General features: G+C 40.0%; 1 protein-coding gene across 1 annotated transcript; it reads right to left on the reverse strand.

The window, feature by feature from the left end:
* Positions 1 to 12,429: 12,429 nt before the first annotated feature.
* Positions 12,430 to 13,827, reverse strand: LOC124005544 (GSK-3-binding protein-like). Its single transcript, XM_046314917.1, has one exon. The coding sequence runs from the start codon at positions 13,715 to 13,717 to the stop codon at positions 13,232 to 13,234; it is 486 nt and encodes a 161-aa protein (XP_046170873.1). The 5' UTR covers positions 13,718 to 13,827; the 3' UTR covers positions 12,430 to 13,231.
* Between the last annotated feature and the right edge of the window lie 527 nt (positions 13,828 to 14,354).

Consider the following 14,354-nt stretch of genomic DNA (forward strand, 5'->3'; position numbering starts at 1 on the left):
TTCAATGTGTAATGGCGGATGGTTGTAAATCTGAATCCATAGAGGTGTGCTCAGGTGTTCTGCAAGGTTCTATTTTGGGCCCACTGTTGTTAATTTTATATATCAACAACATTGGGGATCTTATTAAAACAGCGATGTTCATTTTTATGCAGATGATACTGTTCTTTATTCAAGGGGTAGTAATTAATCTTTAGCTTTTGAAAATGACCAAACATCATACAACAGAATTTGTAGGATTTAAAGCTGGTGTTAAATTCGGGTAAAACAAAAGGCATGGTATTTTCAAATACCAGGCATGTTACTAATTATGTCATTGCTACATTGGCTGGTCATACTATAGAGCAAGTTAAAGTGTACAAATATTTGTGGGTTGATGTAGAGAACTTGATTGGTTTGGTCAGGAAGGAGCTGGTACGATGTACATAACTAGCGGTTTTAGATTTTAGTGATGTTATATATATGCAGGCCTCAACCACTACCCTGAGAGCACTTGAATCAGTGTATCATGCAGCCCCCAGGTTCATTACAAAACATAAACATCTAACACATCATTGTGATCTCTACAGTGCTGTTGGCTGGTTGTCATTGACCTTGCGTAGGCTTAAACAGTGGAATACACTGAATTATATGGCCATATAGGGTAAAATGCCATTTTATCTTTGTTCTTTTTTAGTCAGGTCGGTAAATAAATATCAATTACGGTCCCATTCTCATTTGCTTCTAACAGAACCAAAAACTAGAACAGGTCATGGTAGAAATAGTTTTAGCTATTTAGCTCTGTGGTCCTGGAATTCTCTCCTGAATATTTAATAATTTGATGATCTAGTTTCGGTGGTGGAGTTTAAAACTTGATCGATGTATATATCACAGAAGAGTGTAATTGTCTTTAGGACAGATGTTTTTAGTCAAGATTTTCGTGTTTTTTACGTAAAATGTTTTTGTTGTACTGTATGTGTGTTTATAGTTTTGTTTAATGTTGTGTTAGTGTATGTTAGTTGTTTTGTCTAAAACGTTGTTCCCCCTGCTGCTATTGGACCAGGTCTCTCTTGGAAAAGAGATGTTGTCTCAATGAGAAAAACCTGTATAAATAAAGGTCAAATAAACTCAGTGCCTTTCTGCTTGACATCATGGGAAAATCAAAAGAAATCAGCCAAGACCTCAGAAAAACAATTGTAGACCTCCACAAGTCTGGTTCATCCTTGGGAGCAATTTCCAAATGCCTGAAGATACCACGTTCATCTGTACAAACAATAGTACGCAAGTATAAACACCATGGGACCACACAGCCCTCATACCGCTCAGGAAGGAGATGCGTTCTGTCTCCTAGAGATTAACATACTTTGGTGCGAAAAGTGCAAATCAATCCCAGAACAACAGCAAAGGACCTTGTGAAGATGTTGGAGGAAACAGGTACAAAGGTATCTACATCTATTGTAAAACAATAACAATTTCGACATAACCTGAAATGCTGTTCAGCAAGGAAGAAGCCACTGCTAAAAAAGCCAGACTACAGTTCAGGGGCAAAGATCGTACTTTTTGGAGAAAAGCCCTCTGGTCTGATGAAACAAAAATAGAACTGTTTGTCCATAATGACCATGGTTATGTTTGGAAGAAAAGGAAGGAGGCTTGCAAGCCGAAGAACACCATCCCAACCGTGAAGCACGGGGGTGGCATTATGATGTTGTGGGGGTGCTTTCCTGCAGGAGGGACTGGTGCACTTCACAAAATAAATGGCATCATGAGGTAGGAAAATGATGTGGATATATTGAAGCAACATCTCAAGACATCAGTCAGGAAGTTAAATCTGGGTCGCAAATGGGTCTTCCAAATGGACAATGACCCCAAGCATACTTCTAAAGTTGTGGAAAAATGGCTTTAGGACAACAAAGTCAAGTTATTGGAGTGGCTGACCCACTGGGAATGTGGTGAAATAAATAAAAGCTGAAATAAATAATTCTCTCTACTATTATTCTGACATTTCACATTCTTAAAATAAAGTGGTGATCCTAACTGACCTAAGGCAGGGAATTTTTACTAGGATTAAATGTCAGGAATTGTGAAAAACTGAGTTTAAATGTATTTGGCTAAAGTGTATGTGAACTTCTGACTTCAACTGTACGCAGACAAATTATGTAATTATACTGAACAAAAATATAAAAGCCACATGCAACAATTTCAACGATTGGGAGCCAGGCCCACCCACTGCGGAGCCAGGCCCAGCCAATCAGACTTAATCTTTCCCCACAAAAGGGATTTATTACAGATAGAAATAGTCCTCAGTTTCAACAGCTTTCCAGGTGGCTGGTCTCAGACGATCCCGCAGGTGAAGATGACAGATGTGGAGGTCCTGGGCTGACATGGTTACACGTGGTCTGCGGTTGTGAGGCCGGTTGGTCGTACTACCAAATTCTCTAAAACGACATTGGAGGAGGATTATGGTAGAGAAATTAATATTCAATTCTCTAGCAATAGCTCTGGTGGACATGCATGCAGTCAGCATTCCAATTGCACTCTCCCTCAAAACCTGAACTTCTTTGGCATTGTGTTGTGTGACAAAACTGCATATTTTAGAGTGGCCTTTTAGTGTCCCCAGCACAAGGTGCACCTGTGTAAGGATCATGCTGTTTAATCAGCTTCTTGATATGCCACACAAATCAGGTGGATGGATTATCTTGGCAAAGGAGAAATGCTCACTAACGGGGATATAAACAAATAACTACACAAAATTGGAAAGAAATAAGCTTTATGTGCATACAGAAAAATTCTGGCATCTTTTATTTCACCTCATGAAACATGGGACCAACACTTTACTTGTTGTGTTTATATTTTTGTTCAGAAAACATTGGGTTGAGTAACACTACTTTTAACGCTTTCATTTACAAGTGCGGAGGCAATGTTTTCAGTCCAGTTGGGAGGACTAAAAACTGATACAAGTCAAGATGTGAGCGATTAAAACACACATTAAGGGCTCTTATGTTACTTTATGTCTCAATACTAGAGCAGCACTCTTGGTTGAACTAAAGTGTGGTGTAGGAAAAAGGCATGAGAGTGCCACTTGGAGCTTGAGTGAGCGCTCAGCAAACAGTTTCTCCTTTCTGTGTCAGTGGGTGGAATATGTAATCCATCTATGACCATGTCAGTGGAAATCTCTAAAACACAAGTGGGCTGGATAGACTGCCAGTTGATATTTAAAATGAGAGGAGATTAAAAACACTGTTTATTTGATAGAGCGTTTTGGATTAAGTTGCCTTTTGATATTGATATAAAGTGCATTCAGAAAGTATTCAGACCCCTTCACATTTTCCACATTTTGTTCCAGCCTTATTCTAAAATGGATTTGTCATCAATCAACACACAATACCCCATAATTACAAAGAAAAAACACAATTTTATTTTTTTAAATCCTTTCAATCAAGTCATGGTGAACCAATCAGGTAGGATTATTCTTTTTCTTTGATCACCTGATGTCTGAATGAGTGTCACTCCATTTCATGTTTTGGCATCTTTTGATCCCTAGACCTCAATGGAGATTCACTCCAGTATGCATTGAATAAAAAAATGGCAACATGGTGTGATTTCTGGATAATCAGTTATGACAATGTTCCCCAGTCATGTATGACCAGAAAATGCTAGTATAGTACTCATACTTTTCCCAAGTATCATTTTATTTTTATTTATTTAACATTTATTTAACTAGGCAAGTCAGTTAAGAACAAATTCTTATTTAAAATGACGGTCTACCAAAAGGCTTCCTGCGGGGATGGGGGCTGGGATTTTTTTTTTAAATGTTTAAAAATGTATAAATAATGAATCATTGTCAGTGGTCTGAATGAAATCAGAGGGCACTGTATGTAGTATTCAAACATTCAAGTCATGGTGAACCAGTCAGAGGTAGGATTATTCCTTGTGGAAACATTGCATTGATCACCTGATGTCTGAATGAGTGTCACCAGGCCTCATCTCCACACTCCAGCAGCATCATAATACAAAACAAATTGTCAGTTTAGAGTGTGTCTCTGTTGATTAATCCTCACAATGTATGCATTGACACATCCAACCTGTACATTTCTAGAATTAGCTTACCCTCTTCAAATCCTAACCATATTCGAGGGTAAATGCTAAACAGATCTTTACTGTCCAACTAGGGGTAACTTCTTCCCTCTCCGGGTTTACTTGTCCTTCTCTCTTTTCCAGTTGTTCAGTGACTTTCACATTTTTTATGTCTGAATATATATGACAAACACAAGACTACATTGAAAATGTCAGCCTGAGAAAAGCAGCTTCCAACGTAAGTGACACTAATTAGTTATCGCGTGAAACATTTTCTTCAAAGTGACAACTGGATTTTAAATATCACCCAAAATATTTTGCTGTGAGCCTCTCGGGCCCACACATTTTGGGAAGGGATTTGCACACTTGGCGAAGCAGTCCCATGCTAAAAAGACTAAAGAGAGAGAGAGAGAAAAGCAAAATGACTACGACACATTGTAGTCTGAAGGAATGACTCACACCCTGATTTTAATCCAACATCATATGAATTGCCGACTCAGTCTTGTACTTAAGCTAAATGTTAATATTTATCCAGTGCCAGAGTTAGCTAAACATACGTAAGTCAAAGAGATGGCATGAATATCTTTCCATGCTTAAGCGATGTTGCAAGGATATTGAATGACAAATAGCTATCTTAAATGCTAAATATATATTTAATCTGACACCAAAAAGATTTCTAGGGGCTACAAGTCAGCTTTTGTTAACTTTGTACGCCTATGGATTTCACTGGTTTTCTGTTCAAATTTCAACATTGACTGGTAAGGACTAGCCTTGTTCGACCATTCATATCTAGCCAGCGTATTCTGTTTAAGCTCTCAAATCAGGATGGCCGTGCGAGGCTAGGTAAAGATACACAGACGTCACTCCACTTTTCATTCTGAGTGAGTAGAGATGGAGAGAAAGGGAGAAAGAAGGATAGAGAGAGAAAGAGAGAGACAAGTGTCTGCAGGTTTTTGGTTTTTCCTTTCAATTAAGACCTAGACAACCAGATGAAGGGAGTTCCTTACTAATTAGTGACCTTAATTCATCAATCAAGTACAAGGGCAGAGCAAAAACCCTCAGACACGCGGCCCTCCGAAGAATGAGTTTGACACGTGTCATACAGTAAGGCTCAGACAGGGCTGCTTAACAAACCAATGGCTGTCTGTGTCTAGAACGATGTCACTATACAACAATCATACCAATCAAATATTAATAGATATCCTATGAAGCCTTTTCTCTCCCAGCTGCTATGAAGTGGAATTTGGTAGACCAGCCCCCTTGTTTTGCTGGGGCACTTCTCCAGGTGAGACATGGTAATGAGGTTAATGAACCCTGTCTGTTATCAGTACGTTAAACCAATGTTTTGTTGCTGCTTGTTCCAGTAACACATGCAGGTGTGTTCTAACGTTTTCCTTCCATATGCCAAGCTGGTATCTGATCAGGGCAAGAGGAGAGATGGGTGGCACATCACAATGGCACCTGATTAGGTGAGGGTATTTCTGTCCTGAAAGCACCTTCCAAATAAGGGTTAAGGTACAATAGGAAAAAGTGTAACCTACCATTATCTTAAAAGAGATTGGATGCCATTTAAATGACCTCAGCCCCACTCTTCTAACCCTCTCTGATTTCATTTGGTAATTGTAGGGAAGAATATAGGACAAAGAGCTTGTCCTTATGTATAAAATTATCTAGGATTCAATGTTTGTGACATTGAAAGCAATAGCAGCACCAAGGTTTCCAGGATCTGGCATATCCTGAGGGAGTGGAACTGGCACACTTGGTTTTCTCTTGATACACATCTTGTAAAATTTTAAGGCTCTACGAAGGTTTGAAATTAAACTTATCTATATGACAAATTATTTATAGTATTGTTTGTGGTTGAAATTGGTGGAAATTTGAACTTCATAGCCGTTTACACTAGCTGTGAATTCCCATATGTGTATACGGAACTCATTTGTTTACATAATCTTATTATTTTGAGGTTATTGATTTATTTGGAAGCCAAAACGACTCAAATATTCACAGGCAAAAAAGAAGTTATTTGATGTTTTCCACATCCTAGTGGTATACTGCCATCTGGTGTGTTTACCTCAGTAGCACACTTTGTGTGCTCACCGTTCTTGTGATCATTTTGACCCCACAAGGTGAGATCTTGTGTGGAGACCCAGATCGAGGGAGATTATCAGTTGTCTTGTATGTCTTCCATTTCCTAATAATTGATCCCACACTTGATTTCTTCAAACCAAGCTGCTTACCTATTGCAGATTCAGTCTTCCCAGCTTGGTGCAGGTCTACAATTTTGTTTCTGGTGTCCTTTGACAGCTCTTTGGTCTTGGCCATAGTGGAGTTTGGAGTGTGACTGTTTGAGGTTGTGTCATCCTGACATGATCCTCCAGCATGACAATGCCACCAGCCAAACTGCTTGTTCTGTGTGTGATTTCCTGCCAGACAGGAATGTCAGTGTTCTGCCATGGCCAGCGAAGACAGGTGTCTTTTATACTGATAACAAGTTCAAACAGGTGCCATTAATAGAGGTAACGTGTGGAGGACAGAGGAGCCTCTTAAAGAAGAAGTTACAGGTCTGTGAGAGCCAGAAATCTTGCTTGTTTGTAGGTGACCAAATACTTATTTTCCACCATAATTTGCAAATAAATTAATTAAAAATCCTACAATGTGATTTTCTGGAATTTCTTTCTCATTTTGTCTGTCATAGTTGAAGTGTACCTGTGATGAAAATTACAGGCCTCTCTCATCTTTTAAGTGGGAGAACTTGCACAATTGGTGGCTGACTAAATACTTTTTTGCCCCACTGTACACCTTCGCCAAATACATTTCAACTCAGTTTTTCACAATTCCTGACATTTAATCCTTGTAAAAAATTCCATGTCTTAGGTCAGTTAGCATAACCACTTTATTGTAAGAATATGAAATGTCAGAATAATAGTAGAGAGAATGATTTATTTCAGCTTTTATTTCTTTCTTCACATTCCCAGTGGGTCAGAAGTTTACATACACTCAATTTGTATTTGGTAGCATTGCCTTTAAATTGATTAACTTGGGTCAAACGTTTTGGGTAGCCTTCCACAAGCTTCCCACATTAAGTTGGGTGCATAGGCCCCTTGCTCGCACACGCTTTTTCAGTTCTGCCCACACATTTTCTATATGATTGAGGTCAGGGCTTTGTGATGGCCACTCCAATACCTTGACTTTCTTGTCCTTAAGCCATTTTGCCACAACTTTGGAAGTTTTCTTGGGGTCATTGTCCATTTGGAAGACCCATTTGCGACAAGCTTCAAATGATGTCTTGAGATGCTGCTTCAATATATCCACATACTTTTCCTACCTCATGATGCCATCTATTTTGTGAAGTGCACCAGTCCCACCTGCAGGAAAGCATCACCACAACATGATACTGCCACCCCAGTGCTTCACGTTGGGATGGTGTTCTTCGGCTTGCAAGCCTCCACCTCTTTCCTCCAAACGTAACAATGGTCATTATGGCCAAACAGTTCTATTTTTGTTTCATCAGCGGACATTTCTCCTAAAAGGACGATCTTTGTCCCCATGTGCAGTTGCAAACCGTAGTCTGGCTGTTTTATGGCAGTTTTGGAACAGTGGCTTCTTCCTTGCTGAGCAGCCTTTCAGGTTATGTCGACATAGGACTTGTTTTACTGTGGATATAGATACTTTTGTACCAGTTTCCTCCAATCTTCACAAGGTCCTTTGCTGTTGTTCAGGGATTGATTAGCACTTTTCGCACCAAAGTACGTTAATCTCTAGGAGACAGAACGCGTCTCTTTCCTGAGCGGTATGATGGCTGCGTGATCCCATGTTGTTTATACTTGCCTACTATTGTTTGTACAGATGAACGTGGTACCTTCAGGCATTTGGAAATTACCCCCAAGGGTGAACCAGACTTGTGGAGGTCTACAAATATTTTCTGAGGTCTTAACTTCTTGGTGACAGGGGGGCAGTATTGAGTAGCTTGGATGAATAAGGTTCCCAGAGTAAACTGCCTGCTACTCTGTCCCAGATGCTAATATATGCATATTATTAGTAGCATTGGATAGAAAACACTCTGAAGTTTCTAAAACAGTTTGAATGATGTCTGTGAGTACAACAGAACTCATATGGCAGGCGAAAACCTGAGAAAAATCCAACCAGGGAAATCTGAGGCTTGTGGTTTTTTAGCCCCTATTGTAGGTACAGTGGGATATTGGTTATGTTGCACTTCCTACGGATTCCACTAGATGTCAACCGTCTTTAGAATTTTGTTTGAGGCTTCTACTATGAAGTGGGGCCAAATGAGAGGGGAATGAGCAAGGTATCTGGCAGAGTGCCACAGGCTCGTATCGCGCTGTCATGAGAGAGTTAGCTCTCGTTCCATTGCTTTTCTACAGACATAGGAATTCTCCGGTTGGAAAATTATTGAACATTTATGATAAAAACATCCTAAAGATTGATTCTATACTTAGTTTGACAAGTTTCTACGGGCTGTAACTGAACTTTTTGCATTTTTTGTCCGACGTTCGGCTAGACCTGAACGCGTGTTTGGATTTGTTTACCAAACGCCATAACAAAAGAAGCTATTTGGACATAAATTATGAACTTTATCGAACAAATCAAACATTTATTGTGGAAATGGGATTCCTGGGAGTGCATTCTGATGAAGATCATCAAAGGTAATTGAATATTTATAATGCTATTTCTGACTAATGTTGACTACACAATATGGCGTATATCTTTTTGGCTGCTTTGTTGTCTGAATGCTGTACTAAGATTATTGCATGGTTTTCTTTTTCCATAAAGTTTTTAAAAATCTGACACAGTGGTTGCATTAAGGAGAAGTATATCTCTAATTCCATGTATAACACTTGTATTTTCATCAACATTTATGATGAGTATTTCTGTACATTTATGTGGCTCTCTGCAAAATCACTGGATGTTTTAGAACTACTGAACTAACGCGCCAATGTATACTGAATATTATTTATATGCACTTTAGCGAACAAAACATACATGTATTGTGCAACATGAAGTCCTATGAGTGTCATCTGATGAAGATCATCAAAGGTTAGTGATTCATTTTATCTCTATTTGTGCTTTTTGTGACTCTCTTTGGATGGAAAAATGGCAGGGTTTTTCTGTGACTTGGTGGTGACCTAACAATCATTTGTGGAGCTTTCGCTGTAAAGCATTTTTGAAATCAGACACTGTGGCTGGATTAAAGACAATTTTTATCTTTAAAATTGTGTAAAATACTTGTATGCTTGAGGAATTTTAATGATGAGATTTTTGTTGTTTTGAATTTGGCGCCCTGCACTTTCACTGGCTGTTGGCAAGGTGGGACGCTACCTTCCCACATATCCCAGAGAGGTTTTTAACTGATTTCTTTAGATTTTCGCATGATGTCAAGCAAAGAGGCACTGAGTTTGAAGGTAGGCCTTGAAATACATCCACAGGTACACCTCCAATTGACTCAAAACATATCAATTAGCCTATCAGAAGCTTCTAAAGCCATGACATAATTTTCTGGAATTTTCCAAGCTGTTTAAAGGCATAGTCAAGTTAGTGTATGTAAACTGGAATTGTGATACACTGGAATTGTGAAACAGTGAATTATAAGTGAAATACTCTGTCTGTAAACAATTGTTGGAACATTTACTTGTGTCATGCACATGGTAGATGTCCTAACAGACTTGCCAGAACTATAGTTTGATAACAAGAAATTTGTAGGAGTGGTTGAAAAAACGAGTTTGAATGACTCCAACCTAAGTGTATGTAAACTTCCGACTTCAACTGTAGGTGTGGACATGGATCTGATTTGGGTCACACCATAGTCTAGAATGAGGGAATATTGCAACATTTTCCTAATGTAGCCTACTGCAGAACAAACTATATTGTGTCATATAGAAAGTAATACGGATTTGGGTGGTTCTCATCTTCATTACATATGTTGGCATCTTTTGATCCCTAAACATCTATGGAGATTCACTTTGACATAATTGTGTGTGTGATTTCTGGATAATCAATTGTGAGAATGTTCCCCAGTGAAATACAACCAAAACATGATACCATCTATTCTTTATTTGCATGAACATATGTTATTGTGACCATAAATGATGGAGGTGTAGCTGAACATCCAGTATAAAATTAATGGGGGAGGAGACGTTTCAACAATTTATCGGCCCTCACACTGGCTATATAGTAAAGAGAAGAGGCAAAACAAGTTTTCCACAAACTCTCGTCAACCAGTGTAGCGTAGGCCACTGGGGGCAAACCCAGGAACATAACACTAGAAAATGGACATCTGTCCTTTCCAACATACTGGATGTTCAGCTACACCACACACAGGCAGGGCCCAACATTTTCCCCGAAAAACATATGGAACAGGGGTTAAATGTTTTTGAGCATTAATTGATGGAATAAATAAAGTATTACATTTAAAATGGGGAAAGTGTAATTGTAACAGTATAACTTTAGACCGGAACCACTACTTCAAGGTCTCAGAGCAAGTGACGTCACCGATTGAAACGCTATTTCGCCCGCACCACCGCTAACTAGCTAGCCGTTTCACTCACCCCCTTTTGACCTCCTCCTTTTTCCGCAGCAACCAGTGATCCGGGTCACGGCACCAATGTAACAGTATAACTTTAGACCGTCCCCTCGCCCATACCCAGGCGCGAACCAGGGACCCTCTGCACACATCAACAACAGTCACCCACAAAGCATCGTTACCCATTGCTCCACAAAAGCCGCAGCGCTCGCAGAGCAAGGGGAACCACTACTTCAAGGTCTCAGAGCAAGTGACGTCACCGATTGAAACGCTATTTAGCACGCACCACTGCTAACTAGCAAGCCGTTTCACATCCGTTACATAATCAGCTATGAAACTACACTGAACAAAAAATATAAACACAACATGTAAAGTGTTGATCCCATGTTGTTTGAGCTGAAATAAAAGATTGCGGAAATATTCCACTCATGAAAAGTATATTTCTCCCCCAAAATATTGCACACATGTTTACATCCCTGTTAGTGAGAATTTCTCATTTTGCCAAGATAATCCATCCACCTGACAGTTGTGGCATATAAAGAAGCTGATTAAACAGCATGATCATTACACAGATGCACATTGGGCTGGGGACAATGAAAGGCCACTAACATGTGCAGTTTTGTTACACAACACAATGTCACAGATGTCTCAAGTTGAGGGAACTGCAGGTGGCATGCTGACTACAGGAATGCCCACAAGAGCTGTTGCCAGAGATTGTAATGTTAATTGATGTACTATAACCACCTCCAACGTTGTTTAGAGAATTTGGCAGTACATCCAACCAGCCTCAAAACTGCAGACCATGTATAACCATGCCAGCCCAGGACCTTCACATCCAGGATTATCTGAGACCAGCCACCCTGACGAAGCTGTGGGTTTGCGCAACCTAATCATTTCTGCAAACTGTCGGAAACATTCTCAGGGAAGCTCTTCTGTGTGCTCTTTGTCACAAGGGTTTTCACCTGGCGATAGTTTAGAGTCGTAACCGACTTCAGTGGGCAAATGCTCACCTTCGATGGCCACTGACACGCTGGAGAAGTGTGCTCTTCACGGATGAATCCGGGTTTCAACTGCACGTAGCAGATATCAGCGTGTATGGCGTAGTGTATGCGATCGGTTTGATGATGTCAACATTGCGAACAAAGTGCCCCATGGGGACAGTGGGGTTATGGTATGGGCAGGCATAAACTACCGAAAACGAACACTATTGCATTTTATCGATGACAATTTGAATGCACTGAGATACGGTGACGAACTCCAGAGGCAACTTGTCATGCCATCGTCCGCCATCGCATCATGTTTCAGCAGGACAATGCATGGTTCCTTGTCGCAAGGATCTGTACGTGTTTCCTGGAAGCTGAAAATTCTTTCATGGCCTGCATACTCACCAGATATGTCACCAATCGATAATTTGGGATGCTCTGACTTGACGTGTACAACAGCTTGTTCCAGTTCCCGCCAATATCCACCGACTTCGCACAGCCATTGAGGAGCAAAGATTCCACAGGACACAAGCAACCTAATGCGAAGGAGATGTCGCGTTCCATGAGTCAAATTGTGATCATACCAGATACTGACTGGTATTGTGATCCACTCCCCGAGATTATTAAGGTATATGTGAACAAATGCATTTGTGAAATCCATAGATTGGAACCATGATTTGTTTTTAAATGTACTGATTACCGTATGAACGCATAAAATATGTTTATATATTTTTGTTCAGTGTAGATACGGCAGCGTTTTGTATAGTATGTCGACAGGCTTCCCAAATACTGTAGTTACTTGCTATATTTTATTGGAACCTTTATCTGAGTGCGAAAAGCATACACATACACACAACATTGAAAAAAAACACCGTGTTTATTTAAGACAAAGGCCTGAATACTCAGGAACATTATAAAATACTTCGTTGCGAAGTGGTCATGGTAAATCACTTGACACAGACAATGGGAAAATGAAACATCCGCATCCCATTATGAAAAAAAATATTCAAAAAAATACACCGCCCCCAGCCAGTCGAAGAGACTTTTAGTCAGAACCATTTGAAATGTCGCCCCTCTCTTACACGGTTTGGTAGCTGGTTGTCGATCCCGTTCCTTCTGTGTAAAGGAAATACAAAGCAGGTATCGAAGCAGTCACAGTGCTGCCTTGCTGGGGGTTAGGAATCCACCCTGGCATGAGTGTGGCGCTAGCCTAGCTTGCTAACTAGTAACGTAAAACCTTTGATTTGAATCGAGCCGATTCAAACTAACGGACCAAAACAGGCAATGCTGGCGGCCTGAGATTCGATTTGTAAACAATGTCAACGTAAAGCTTTCACTTGGTTGACATAGCATTCACTTGGTTTACATAACTAGCTAACTAAGCCAACGAAGTGTGAAAAGGAGAGTGCCCACCCATAAACAAAAATCTAACTAACCATCAAGTTGGAGTTGCAAACAAACATGGTTAACGTTAACTAGCTAGCTAACGCATTGGGTAAATGAAAAACCTACATAAATGGTCACAAAGTAGACATGCTAACGACGTTACCACCATGACATTTAATCGTTCAACATGTAGACTAACGTTATAGCTAGCTATGTCAGCAAAATAGTTTACGTTGTCGGTAACATATCATTAATGAATACATTGTCCGCATCATCAGCACTGCAGATTGTCCGAAAGATCTCCACACTCCGTCGTTGAGAACTGCAGCCGCCTGACCGCTTCTTTGATTAGATTTCCAGACAATATTAATTCCTGAAGTAACTGATGTGGGTCGTCCTCGACAGCTGCGCTGATCCTCTTTCGGTTCCAAGGTTTGAAATTGTCCCACTCCCGGTTACTTGAGCCAGGGAAGCTGTACGGACTAGTTCTGTTACTACGTTGCCTCCGGTTTCGAAGCCGTATGCAGCACCCGGTACGTTTTTGCAGGGCCACACCATTGTTGTTGTTGTTAGCTTGTTTGATGTTGCTACTGCTGCAGTTGCCGTTGAGACCGTGGAGACACGACATCGTCTTCTGATTGGCACTATTGTTGTGAAGCTGCAGCGCCTCACCGATTTTCGTGACCAAAGCGTCCACTTCTTTTGAATCGACGGTAACAGACTGCTCCAAGAGGATGTAGTTCTCCTTTCGACAAGGCATTTTGTTGTATTTTGTGTGTTTCTTGGCTGTAGTTTCGAAATGAATGGGAGCGTAGCTCAGTTCCTTCCTCTCACCACGTTGCTTGGCAGAAAAGCAAGTAAGCAATGAACCCTCTCGATATTTTGTAAACAATAGATGACGTAGGATCCGGAATGTACCATTTCCAATGTGGGTGCGATCATCATTCAAATGATTTCAAATAGTGAGAATCATCATTTCTATTATTTCATTTCTATATATTTATTTATTTAATTATATAATTCCTTATTATGTATGACATATTTTCTGAACACAACTCTGACTATTCATATCTTATTTAAAGACAGACCTGGACGATTCCCCTGATTTTATTCAGTCTTGGCACATCTAGCCAACTGGACATAATACATAACTCGTAACTGTCTAGCTATTTATGTAGGTCAAATAAACCATGTTTTTACAAGAACACCAAAATGTCATACATCTCTGACTTATTTCTTGTTGCAAATTGCTATATTCCACAACCCATGAAATCAAAAACCTTTGACTGAGAGGTATTTTATCTCAATTAGCTATCATTCAATTGTTTTCATGCAATATTATTTTCAATATCATCCCTCCACTCTAAAATGCTGCATATTTAAAATGTTTGACAACG

This window comes from Oncorhynchus gorbuscha, linkage group LG19 (genome assembly GCF_021184085.1).
Source record: "Oncorhynchus gorbuscha isolate QuinsamMale2020 ecotype Even-year linkage group LG19, OgorEven_v1.0, whole genome shotgun sequence".
Lineage (NCBI taxonomy): Eukaryota > Metazoa > Chordata > Actinopteri > Salmoniformes > Salmonidae > Oncorhynchus > Oncorhynchus gorbuscha.

Excerpts from the sequence above, each read along its gene's own strand:
- LOC124005544 (XM_046314917.1), bottom strand. The coding sequence starts at position 13,717 with ATGCCTTGTCGAAAGGAGAACTACATCCTCTTGGAGCAGTCTGTTACC.